The 13717-nt window shown below is 34.3% G+C and overlaps 1 protein-coding gene across 3 annotated transcripts in view; it reads left to right on the top strand.

Annotated features, from left to right (window-relative positions):
- ZFR (zinc finger RNA binding protein) overlaps nucleotides 1–13717 on the top strand; it is an 88089-nt gene that overhangs the window by 56609 nt on the left and 17763 nt on the right. For 2 of the 3 annotated variants that reach the window (XM_047729323.1, XM_047729322.1), the window contains 3 exons: nucleotides 1180–1321; nucleotides 5913–6010; nucleotides 6878–6973. In XM_047729323.1, the coding sequence (XP_047585279.1) occupies nucleotides 1180–1321; nucleotides 5913–6010; nucleotides 6878–6973 (336 nt within the window). Of the gene's footprint in view, nucleotides 1–1179; nucleotides 1322–5912; nucleotides 6011–6877; nucleotides 6974–13717 lie in introns of those variants that run through there. The other variant, XM_047729324.1, reaches the window with a different exon arrangement.

Here is a 13717-nt window from a genome sequence, read left to right as displayed (position 1 = left end):
ATGAAAAAAGAATTCTTCATCATCATTGTCATAGTTGACATTTATATAGTACTTAGTATGTACCAGGCACTGGTTTTTTTTTTGTTTGTTTTTTAAGATCTTATTTATTTATTTATTTGAGGAAGAGCACACGAGCTGGGGGAGGGAAGGGGAGGTGCAGAGAGAATCTCAAGCACATCCCCGCCGAGCACAAGCCCCAACATGGGGCTTAATCCCAAGACCCCCAGATCATGACCTGAGCCAAAGTCAAAGACTTAACTGAGCTGACTAGGTGCCCCAACCAGGCATTGTTTTAAGGGCTTTATATAGTTAATTCATTTAGTTCTACAGGTTAGGTAACAATTTCTGTCCCCATTTTACAGAAACAGGGTAGAGGAGTTAAATAATTTGCCCATATTCACAACACTGGTAAAGTAATAGCTGGAATTTGAACTTAAATATTGTACTATAAACACTCAATGTGATTTCTGTAAAGCATTCATTCATAGAAATTGGGGCTTATCTATATCAAATTACAGTGGAAACTGGGGCTTATCTATATCTATAAAATTACAGTGAATCTTGGTTTTTCTGGATCTTAATCAAGACTTTTTGCTCTCCAATTATGATGTATAGATGTGTTGATTTCACAATGTACATACAGTGGGAATGGTTGAATTCAAGGATCTATTTAGTTTCATTCAAATTCTGCAGATGTAGAAGAACTTAACTACCCAGATGCAATTTGAAGGTACAGTAGTAAACACAGCAGTGTTTCTTTTATTCAAGAATTTATAATCTGAGAGGGACATACACAAATAACTCCTGATACAAATAATGGTAAATATTAGCTCAAGAAAGAATTGTAAAAGGAAAGTATAGTAAGAGATGAATGATATTTGCATTATTGTAAGGCTTCTTGGAGGAGGAGTATATTATCTACTCCTTATAAAAGGATTGAGGTAGGGCCCTCAATGCTCGTTCCATCAGTAGAGCACGCGACTCTTGATCTTAAGGTTTTAAGTTTGAGCCCCATGTTGGGTGTAAAGATGACTTTAAAAAAAAAAAAAAACGAAAAACAAAACTTCTAAAAATAAGTAAAAATGCTTGAGATGGTGAGAAAATGAAAGAGCCATAATGAAACTGCTTTGTCTGATAATGTAAAAGTTCAGCTAATTTTTTGTGCTCTTCATTACATAGGTTATAAGTCCTGAGAAGTATGATATAAAATGTGCTGTGTCTGAAGCGGCAATAATTTTGAATTCATGTGTGGAACCCAAAATGCAAGTCACTATCACCCTGACATCTCCAATTATTCGAGAAGAGAACATGAGGGAAGGAGGTTGGAAAGCCATTAAACATTCTACTTTTCTATTAACTTTTTTTTTTCATTTACCTACTCTTTAAGATGGCATTAAGCCCTAGAAGGCAACATGCTGGCATTACATATGAATTTGATAGATTTGACTTAAGTAGCAACCAGTTTTGCTTAATAAGATCATTTCCCAGAAAATAAATGCTCTTTTTAGTAATGTACTTCTATATAAAACACTCACGGTATTATTGACTTTCTTGATTTTTTTCTTTTCTTGCTAACCTCAGATTTCTGGAAAAAAAAAAAAGTTCAAAATTATTCTTGCTGACATAGTGGACACATGAAAAAAATTAAATGTTGGTAGTAAAGGGCCACAAATTTAACTTCTGTTAAGAAGTTCTTGTTCTTGCCTTGTCTTATAAAAAAGACGAGAGTTTCAAATAAAATTGGTTATATACTTGTAATATGTTTTAAGAGGCATTGTTATATGTGTAATCATGGATTTGGCTTGTCCTGAGGTAAATATTTCTAGTTCTCTGAGGTTGCTCTTTGGTTTGGAGAGTTTTCATGAATGCAGAGCATCCTAATGCACATAGATTTGGGCATTTAAACCCAATATTATTATACTAGAGATACTGAAAAATAAGTGGTGTAGGCTTAGTAAGTTATAGTACAGTACAGGATTTTTAAACTTACTTTACAATTGTAGAATATGAAATCCTGCTGGTGCCAGCAATGTTGCTTTAGGGACTGTTCTGTAACATTTTCAAAGCTTCAAAAGCTTTTAAGCCAAAAAGCATGGTCAGTGTCTGCCTTATGTTGGTTCTGTTGTTTTATGGGTCAGATAAAATTTACTTTGTTTCCTTTCATGTTGTTTTTGTACATCTTAACTTGTTGAGTATGAAGTTATATAGTCTACACTAATATTTCTTTGTGATACAGATAGAAAAGAATACTGTATATTAAATACTAAAATTGTTTAACATAGTATCAGTAGGCTCTTAGTTACTGTCCCTTTAAATTTGTTTTCTTACAGCAAAGCATTTTTTTTTAAAGGCACTGGGCTTTCCACAACCCAGAAAGAGAACACTTTATTTAAAATGTGGTCATTGGGAGGCATGTCTAATCTTGCATACTTCACATATATATCATATCAGAACTTGTATGTTGTATAAGCTTTGCATCTTAAAAATAATTGGGTTTTGTGTAAAGGATCTTTTATATGAACATGAGTTTCCATTCAAGGTCTGACTGTGGATACTGCTGGGGAAAAAAACAGTTCCTGAGTCGATCTGGTCAATTCATATGCAACATATGACCCTTAGGATTTGAAAAATCTTCTAATATGATAAAAGTTGTTATACTTCGAATGAAACTACACTCTTATAACCATTTAACTATTTCAGAGCACATCTTTTCCAATTACATTTAGCCTTAAATTTATGCAATATCAGGTTACTTTATTATGTTGCAAAAGTAAAGTTCATACCACATTTGTAGTAGAGTCTTTGATAACCTATTCCTTCTAAAGGAAACAAAATTATATTTTTGTCTGACCCAGAATTGAGTTAGAATTACTGTTCTGGATTTCATAAATACTCTGGTGAGAGAAATGATCAGTCCAAAATTAGAAGATTTTACTTCAAGACACTGAGCTGAAAAGTTGGATGTGCAAAAAGTATAGAAACATTGATAGAGTGTTCCTTGCTGCAGATAACTGCAGTAAACTATGTCTTTAGCTTCATTATGAAGATTGCTTCTTTCTTGCTGCAGAATAACGGTATGTATTCTCTCTCACTGCAGCTCCCAATGCTCTGTGTCTTAAAATCACTTAAAGCCTATAGCTTGCTTTGGGGAGTTAGTACAGGGGGTAAGGAAGGCTTTGCCGGAAGAACAATTACAAGTTTGAGACTTGCGCCTTGTGCAGTGTGGTAGCTCTTTACTGGTCCTGTTTAATACCAAAAATTATTTTTCAATTATTTTTTTTAAATTATTAAATTGCCCAAATAACTGTTAAACGCATGTCAGATCTATTTTATGGTACTGTGTTTGACAGTTAAATACTATTGACTTGAAGCTTGAAATGTTGGAAATGCTCTAACCCTTGCTACAGTGTCTTTTCTGCAGCAAGTCAAGTATGTGTGTGTTTTTTTCCACCTGTAGCTTATCAGGCCCGGTCCAAAGCCTTCTAGCAGAGGGGATTGATTCCTGTCAGGGGTTGCTGCCAAGACATCGGAAGGATTTTTGACCAAGGTTTTCAAAAGCTCAGTGTCACACCTGCCATTTGATTAAGGAGGGATTTTGGATGCAGAGTCTGGCATTTATTGTCCTTTGTGTGGCTGTTTTGTTTGTTTTGTCTTTGTCTATTCCAGAATTGAGCAGTGTTCACACTAGTTTTTAAATGGTTGTGGGTGGATTATATATTTTACATAACCATGTTAATTTAAATTAATATATTCCCATTAACTTTTAATCATAAAATAGTGTGGACACAGCATGTCTTCTAACTAGTGATTAACCCCTTAAAATTTATGAAATACATTTATGTAGGATAAGAATTTGCTTTTTTTTTTTTAAATAAATTATTTTTGTTTTGTTAACTGGGTATTAGGCAAGAAGTATAATTTTTTTGTTTTTAGTACAATATACCTAAGGGGTTAATCCACTTGAATATAAAATGGGTGCAAAAATCCACACTCTAAATTTGACAGAAACTCTACTTAACAGCTCTTAATTTGTTTTTAAATTGCAATAGGTGTCTTGGCATCTTTGAAATTGTATCATTAATTAAAATTTTCAAAGTTATAAATGCTTGTGTGCAAAAAGAAAAATTTTCTTACATATTGAAGGAAATTATAACGTTGTGAAAATAACATATAGAAATTCAGAAACTTTTTTAGAAAGAGATTGCACGTTGTCACCTATTTGCATTTTAGCTTTAGCAAGTAATGTAAATAAGGGAGTAGAAAGAAGGTCCTTAAGCAGTTTTGTAATCCTGCATTAAGAAGTGGTTTTTTGTTTTATTTTTTTATTCCTTTTTTTTTTTTTTTCCCTTAGTTAGCTGTGCTTTTCTGTATCCCTTTCTTTCCTTATCTCAGAAGAACCCTATATCTTATGGTCAGTATGTTTCTGATTTTAGTAGTAGGTCTTGCAGGTTTTGAGATTGTCCACTATTTTTTAAAAATCACTAATATTTTGTCTTGATAGTTTCTTTTTAGTATCCACATTCTTTCTTCTTTCAGAATGCTACACAGTGTTCTTTGATTATCTGAAAATCGCCCTTCTAACATGTCTTCTTGAAAAATCTGGATCATTTGATTATTTGAGGAGAAGAACTAAGAATAGAAAGCCCATTGGATAGAGTTATCATTTTTAGAATATGCTTCTTTATGTATTATCTCCTCAAAATAAGGACAAGTGTCTTTTAAGATAACTGAATGCTCATACAAAATATATACAATTAAATAACTTGCCTAAAGTGCAATAATACTCTAAAAATCATCTTTAACTTCTTTTATCACATTATTTCTTTTGTCCCTCATACTCATTTGGTAACCTCAATGATTTATTAAATTATATTTTAAATACCCCATAATTTTGGTGCACTTTAGCCAGTAGACTGTGAAATTCAATAGATTACTCACCTAGTATGTAATTATGCTGTGTTTAGAAAATACTTCTACTGTTAAAATCATTAAGAGCTATGAATTAGATTGACTTAGTTGCTATTTTGAATAGCTTAATTAGCTAATATGCTGTTACTTTTATACACACTTTACAGATACGTTTAGGTGAATATAGCTGGCCCTCTATCATGAATGTAAAATTAACCTCTTGTCCTAGTTAGGTTCAGATTTTCTCAAGTTTTTTAGATGGCTCCTTTGTTTTAACACAATAATCGGATTTAAAATCAGTTGTTATAATTTTAGACCATACCTATTATTTATCATCAAAGAGTTCTTACGCATCTCTTCTTTTTCTATACTTATCCTATTTAACCATGCTAGTTCCTATCGCCCTTTTCCTCTGTACCCATTATTTCTCTCCAGTTATTCTTTGGGATATTTTATGGAAACTTTCTTAAAGAGCATTTCGTATTCCCTTAAAGCTAAAATCTCCTTGTAGAAGAGAAACCATTGACCTCTTAGAAATGCATATTTTTGGCTCTTTGTTTTTTTCCATAATTATTACTGTATTGGTCATTCCATATTTATTATTAGTTCTTTGCTATATGAGCCCCAGAATAACCTCTGACCATTTAGAATACTGAACAAACTTAATAGTTTATCATGAACTCTCATTTATTAAGGTGGATTTTTGTGTTCCCTCTTGTCTTGTCTTTGTGCTGGTGCGCTGTGTCCAGTAATCCTTCCTTTTGATTTTATTTTGGTGGGTAGGGTTATTTGCAGAAATCATTTATTACATTTCTTAAGAGTTTAAATGCTTTTGATTTTCACATTGGATTATATAAATTTGCTGAAAATAACTCTGGGTACATTAAAGTGCTGGTAAACTCGCAAATGGCTCATGTGACACTGATGCTACTTTAAGAAAGTGTCTTGCTCACCTGGTCAAACACCCATTCCTCACTGCATTTTGCCAATTCAATCCATTTTAGATGTAACCTCGGGTATGGTGAAAGACCCACCGGACGTCTTGGACAGGCAAAAATGCCTTGACGCTCTGGCTGCTCTACGCCACGCTAAGTGGTTCCAGGTTCGGAACATCATTTTACTTTTTTCTTGTAGCCTTATGAGAGAGTAGTTCAGTAAACATGTTTAACTGTGTTTAAACATTTCAAAAGATTGCCCAAGCAATACTATTTTAAATTAAATCTCAGAAAATATGTTAACATAGAAAGCTGGGTGTGAAGATCTGCATATTGCAGTTACTATGAATTTGACAATAACCTTAGGTTTGGGGGTGTTTTGTAGTTTGGGTTTTTTTATTTTTATTTTTAGTGGCTATATTTAAAGTTTACTTGTTTAGGAACATCACATGTTTGTGTATATATATTATATTCCATAAGGCTGCAGATTAACTTTTGCTTTAAATAATGGAATATGTGTTTAAAGCTTTGTGTATAGTTTTAAGATTTTTTTCCCCCTCTTTCTCTAAGTTAATAAGTGTAGGGAGTGAAAGGTGAGGAAGCAGCTGTTTGGTTTAGTGACTTTGCAGTCATGCAAAGGCACAGAAGGGAAACCAAACAGATTTCCTTAACCTTTCAGTCCCTAGACAAACTTTTTAGCTCTTTACTTTTTCTTTTATTTCTAATGTAGGCAGAATTTTTTTTTAAGTTTACTGTTTTAATTGAACACAGGTCAAGGTTCACAGGGGATCAAGAAATATTATTCTTGTATAATCTGTTTACTTTGACCTAAAATACCAGCTTTTAAATACTAACCCTGGCATAAAATATTGCTGTAAATGGCAGCTCATTGAATCCAATTTTAAGTGTGGTTATTTTTGTTTTATTTTTATCTGAGCTTCCATTGAACAGTGGTATTTTAACTTTTTTTCATCAAGGGATTATTTTCAATATTTCTAAGATTAATTCACCTGGGTTTTTGTGTTGCTCTCAAGGCTAGAGCTAATGGTCTGCAGTCCTGTGTGATTATCATACGTATTCTCCGGGACCTCTGTCAGCGAGTTCCAACGTGGTCTGATTTTCCAAGCTGGGTGAGTAGTATGTAACTTTATGGTATGAAAAATAAATATTTAGGAAACACTATCACAGTTTTTATAATCTCCTCTTACATTTAATTGTCAACTTTATTTTCATTTGCTAAATGTACTACTTTGTTTCCTCTTCTAGGGAGAAATCCTGAGGGTCATAGAGTGTCTAACTTTCTGAGATTTTATTATTTAAAGAATTGCACTTGATGTTTCTTTTTGTATTATCCTCTATTTTTTTTTCTTTTGCTCTTATGATGTTTATTTTTTAAGATAACAGCAATTGCTAATTGGCTTTTATTTACATAAAGGTACAGAGACTAAAAATTAAGCTATTAATCTCCCTATGCAGAGTTCTGTTAACAGGTTTTTTGGGGTTTTTTTTAGTAATGTAGGGGTGCCTGAGCGGCTCAGTCAGTTAAGTTTCTGACTTGGGCTCAGGTCATGATCTCAGGATCCTGGGAAGAAGTGCTGCATTGGACTCCCCAATGAGCAGAGAGTCTGCTTGTCCTTTTGTCCCTCCCCCTACTCGTGCATGTGCACGCTCTCTCCCTCTCTCAAATAAATAAAATCTTTTTTTAAAAAATATTTAAAAATTTAAAAATTCCAGAAATACAGGTTGTGAAATAAAATGTGAAGAAGAAAAAGAAATATGTGAAGTTAGGAAATTCAAATAATGCAGAAAGTCACCAAAAAGTGAGTCGTCTTATTATTTAATGGCAAATTATCTGTAACATTTGTTGTGATTACTTCCAGGAAAAAAGTGCATGTATATACAACATATATGTTCTTATTTTTATATATGTACTATTATCCCTGTGAAGTTTGAGCCCTTTTGGTTCCTGAGTAGCAAGAATTCAGTTGGGGGGGTATTCAAAAATATAATTGAACCTATTGGTTTCAGAGTTGGGTTAGTGAGAAGTGAATAGCTAGGTAACTTGAATTCTTTAATTTTTTTCTAAACATGGGTGTTCATGCTATTTAATTATTTGCATTTTCTTAACAAAATGCATCTTGGAGCTCTTTGAGAAAGGCATAGTCAAATCCACCTTATTCTTTGCATTAACTACATGGTATTCCCTTTGTGTGAACAAGCCATATTTTATTTAACTAGTATCCATTTGATGACATTTGGTTGTTTGCAGTGTTTTACCATTAAGTCTTCATTATACTGTTGTCAAGCTTTTGTATTATAATTCATGTAATAAATTGCTAGGGCTAGAATTCCAAGGTCAAAGAACACGTGCCAGTTATTTTTGAGAAAGTTGGATCATTGAAAACATCCAGAAACTGGTGGATTGATCATTTCCTTCACACCCTCACTAACTCTGGGATATCATCACACTTCTTAACAATATAATAAATATAAAATGGTCTTGTTTTTTATTTACATTTTTTTATTGTGATTGCTGGCATTTAGAATTATTTTTCTCTTAGCCAGCAGTTCCTTTGTTACTCAACATTTTCTTACTTTATATTAAATCTTTTTATAAGAAATTAGTCCTTATCTGTAACAAAAATGATGTTTTCCAGCTTTCCAGCTATATTACCATTTTTGTTATATCAGAATTTTTAATTTTTGTAAATTCTAATCCGTTAATCTTTGATGACCTCTGTGTTTTATATTCTACTTATAAAAATCCTCTTGTATTTTAAATTATAAATTAGTTCACACATGCTTTCTTCTAAAGCTTTTTTTCCCCATCAAATTGCATTTTTTACAAGTGCATATATATATATTTTTTTAATACATAACAAAAGCTTTGATAGGATATATTCCAACTTATAATAGGGGTTGTTTCTGAGGAGTAGGAGAACGGGATGATTATGATAGAGATCTGTAATGTTTAATTTTTACTAGGACAAAATGTATATACATTTTTGTATTTGTATATACAAAATGTATACATTTTGTATACAATTACTTGTATAATTAAAAATAATTTTAAATTAAAAAAATTTTTTAAATCATAAATGGATTTAGCTAAATGTTTTTTTAGAGCAATTGCCAATTATTCCAGTACCACTTAATAATTTATTTAACAATAATAGCTTCCAACCCCCAGTTTGAAATACAACCATTATTATAAACCTCTGGTTCTCAACCAGGGGTGGTTTTGTCCACCAGGAGACATTTGGCAATGTCTGGAGATATTTCAAATCTGGTTATTGATAGCACCGAGGTTGAAAAACCCTGTCCGAGACCAAAGTTCCTTTTTTGTGGGCCCATTTCTGCAGTTGTCTGATTCCTTAGTCTGTTTTCTTCTGTAGTGCTGAACTCTTGAATGATTGAAGCTTCAGAGATTTAAATTTCTGATTGTCCTCATCATCACATTCTTCCCTCTCTGTTCTTTGCCCACTTTTAAACACCGTCTTGCTCAGAAGAATTTTTTTGGCTTTTCTTAGTATTTGTTTTTCCAAAGGAATTTGACTACAACTTTGTTCAGTTTCTCCGAAGTTCTTCTGATGTTTCCTTAAGTAGTACTGCATTGAAATTAATAGATGTTGGGGGAATTATCATCACTTTTTTTTTTTTTTAAGATTTTATTTATTTATTTGACAGAGAGAGATCACAAGCAGACAGAGAGGCAGGCAGAGAGAGAGAGAGAGAGAGAGAGAGAGAGGGAAGCAGGCTCCCCGCTGAGCAGAGAGCCCGATGCGGAACTCGATCCCAGGACCCTGAGATCATGACCCGAGCCGAAGGCAGCGGCTTAACCACTGAGCCACCCAGGCGCCCCTATCATCACTTTTATACTGACTCTTCTTACCCTATACTCTAGATGTGATGTCAAGTTTACTGAAGTTAATTTTACGTACCTGCTTAGATTTAAATGTGTTCTGTGCATGTTAAGTTTTGGTTTTGTTTGTTTGTACCTAGGTATTTTATCTTTTAGAGGCTTTTTCCCCCTTCACATCTATTTTCTGGTTATTGTTTGTGTATATAAAAACTGTTAACTTTGGATATTAATTTTGCAACCCCTATCACCTGACTGCATTCCTTTATTTGGCATAATTTTTTTCATATGATTCTCTTGGGTTTTTTAATCTTAGAATCATACCTAAATGATATTTTGTCATCTTTCTTTTTTCTAATTTAACCGATACTTCTAGAATAAATAGGAAATAAAAGAAAATACATGCATGCTATGTTCCTAATTATAAAGAAAATGCTTCTAAGGTGACTAGTGTATTAAGCATGATGGTTAGCCTTTTATTTGAGATACTTCTTTATCAGGTTAGAATTATCAGTCCTTTCCTAGTTTGCTAAGTTATTCTGAATCAGGAATAGAGGGACACCTGACTGGCTCAGTCGTAGAGCATGTGACTCGTGATCTCAGGATCGTGAGTTCAAGCCTTAAATTGGGTGTGGAGCTTACATTTTTTTAACAGAATTTTTTAAGGTTAAAAAAAAATCAGGAATGGAAATGAAACTTTATCAGATAATCTTTCAAGGTTTATTTACATGATTGTATTGTTTTTTTCCTTTCTACCTGTTCAGTATTGTTCATTATACAAATAGATTTCCTCATACTGAACTAATTTTGCATTCCCAGTGTGACTCTCATATATGAAAATGATATTAATGAACTATTAAGTTTACTGATAACCTGGTTAGGAATTTTCTTGGTGACACAAAAGAAAATTTTATAGTTTTATTTTTGTCCTCTTTCAGATTTAGAATCACTGGTGCACTAGCTCTCTAAAAACAATTTGAAAGTTTTTATTCTTTATCCAAATTCTGAAACACTTTTAGAGGATCAAACTACTATCATTTGATGACATTATTTCCCAATCTATATTAATAAAGGGGGTAACATTTTCTCAGTTTTTTCTGTTGCAATTAGTCTAATTTTTATCTCTCCTATTTAATTTTGGCAACTTTTGTTATCCTAGGAAAGTTGACCAGTTCAGCTATTCACATTTTTATATGATAGAATTTTGTTCTTGGGGGTCTTGGGGTTTTTGTTTTTTGCTTTTTGCTTTTTTTGTTGTTGTTTTTCTTTTTAGGTTTTTGGGCAGCGGTAAGATTTATTTATTTTAGAGAGAGACTGCATATGAGCCAGACGAGGGGCAGAGGGAGAGAGAATTTCAAACAGACTCCTCCTGCCTTGCTACCCCAATGTGGAGCTTGATCCCAGAACCCTGAGATGACCTAGAGGCTTAACCAACTGAGCGGCCCAGGTTGCCCCTCTCAGGGTTTTTTTAAGTACTTGGAGCATCTTCATTATTATTTTGTTTGTTTTTAATTCTTAGCTTGGTTGATTAGACTAGCCAGCAGTAGTAGTTGCTATATAGGAGCAAAATGACAGATGGATGTTTCATTATTTGTAATGTGGTCAGAATTCATTAAATTCTTAGTGTTTTTTGTTGTTGTTGTTGTTTTTATATTTTATTTATTTGTTTGATAGACACACAGCAAGAGAGGGAACATAAGCAGGGGGAGTGGGAGAGGGAGAAGCAGGCTTCCTGCCGAGCAGGGAGCCCAATGTGGGGCTTGATCCCAGGACCCTGGGACCATGACCTGAGCTGAAGGAAGACGCTTAATGACTGCACCACCCAGGCACCCAGTTCTTTGTATATTTTAATATAAAAATCTGTTCAGTATTATCTCACTTCAAATTTTTTAATATACAAAAATATATGTGCTATAAGGGTGCCTGGGTGGCTCAGTGAGTTAAGCCTCTGCCTTCAGCTCAGGTCATGATCTCAGGGTCCAGGAATGGAGCCCCACATTGGGCTCTCTGCTCAGCAGGGAACTTCAGTTCTCTACACTGTGTGCCCTTGAGGCTGTTTCTATTGTATTAAGTCCAAGATACGATATTTCCGAGACTGGACTCAAGCTATTCTTTCTAGGCTACTCTTGGAGTCTAGAGGTTCATCACTATAGATGGCCCTGCCATACAACTTTATTTTTCCTCTTTATCAGAGGGAGATGTGAACTTCAGACACCCCTTTGAGGCGGCAGAGCTTTATGAATTGAGTGGAGAAGGGAGAAAACGGTGTAGAAGGAATTAGAAAAGCATAGGCCATGGCAGGGTAATGATAGAGTCAAAGAGGGCAAATGAAGCTGGTGGTTATTCTTTGAAATGATGTACGTAAAATAAAGTACACCGGTTTTTTAATTGTTTAAAGCACACAAGAATGTCAGTATTTTGGCATTTTAAAATGTTCCTAGTATTGTCGTCTTTAGGCAGTGTATTACTTTTCATATTATTTTTTCCTTTCCCCAGAGAGTTAGCTCCTTGGATTTATCTGCCAGATCTACCCATTTTCCTATTTAATCCTAATTTCATCTATAATTTTCTGTTTTCCTTGTTTATTTTACTCTTTTACAAACTTCTGGAGTTGGATACTTGTTTCATTTGCTCTTTATTTTAATTCCAGTATAGTTAACATGCAGTGTAATATTAGTTTCAGGTGTATAATATAGTGATTTAACAGTGCCATACATCCCCCAGGGCTCATCAAGACAAGTACACTCTTGATTTGTTTTTTTTTTTTTTTTTTTGTAGGATTTATTTATTTATTTTGGTTGGTTTGTTTGTTTGTTTTTAAAGATTTTATTTATTTATTTGAGAGAGAGAGAGAGATCACAAGGAGGCAGAGCAGCACACACAGAGAGAGGGGAGGAAGCAGACTCCCCACTGAGCAGAGAGCCCGATGCGGGGTTCGGTCCCAGGGACCCCAAGATCATGACTTGAGCCTAAAGGCAGAGAGGCTTAACCCACTGAGCCACCCAGGCACTCCTGTTTATTTATTTTGGAGAGAGCGTGCACACGCACAGGGGTGAGGGGTGTTGAGAGAGAGAGAATCAAAAGTAGACTCCCTGCTGAGCACCGAGCCCAATGCAGGGCTATATCCCATGAACTGAGATCATGACCTGAGCTAAAATCCTGAGTCAGACACTTAACTGACTGAGCCACCCAGACGCCTCCTTGAGGGAAGATCCTAATTCTGTGTGATTGAAGGCAGGCTACTTTTTTTTTTTTTAAGATTTTATTTATTTATTTGACAGAGAGAGAGAGATCACAAGCAGGCAGAGAGGCAGGCAGAGAGAGAGGAGGAAGCAGGCTCCCCGCTGAGCAGAAAGCCCAATGCGGGGCTCGATCCCAGGACCCTGGGATCATGACCTGAGCTGAAAGCAGAGGCTTTAACCCACTGAGCCACCCAGGCACCCCGAAGGCAGGCTACTTTTGTTTCTGTAAATAATTTCTAGTTTTTGTAGCATTGTAATCTGATAAATACATTCTATTTACAAATTTTGGAATTTAAAGTTTCGTTTTATACTCTAGTATGTACAGTTTTTATGATCTGTGGGCATTTTTTCCCCCTATGGGCACCTTAAAGAGGTGTTCTCAATAAGGTGTAACACAGAGCATACACCTCTTAGTTCAGCTTAATCATTTTGTTCATATCTTCTGTATTTTTTCCTTACTTATTTTTTGTCTACTTCATCCATCCATGGATTGATGAAAGTGAATTAAAATCTGTTTCTATTATGTTTCCATTTCAGTTCTATTTCCTGTAGTTTATGCTTTATTGTTTTGTTGCAGGGATAATTCTGGACATAAATAATACAGTTATGTCATCATTGTGAATTTGAACCTTTGCCATTATAAAGGGCCCCTTGTTTAACTCTTTCTGTCATGAGTTAATACGTCTTGTCCATTGATTAACATTGAAACTCTAGCTTTCTTGTCATGAGTATTTGTCTGGTATGAGTATATTTATGTTTGTTTTCTTCTGTGC

Source organism: Lutra lutra, chromosome 5, assembly GCF_902655055.1.
Source record: "Lutra lutra chromosome 5, mLutLut1.2, whole genome shotgun sequence".
NCBI lineage: Eukaryota > Metazoa > Chordata > Mammalia > Carnivora > Mustelidae > Lutra > Lutra lutra.
This window is presented reverse-complemented; position numbering and strand designations above follow the sequence as displayed.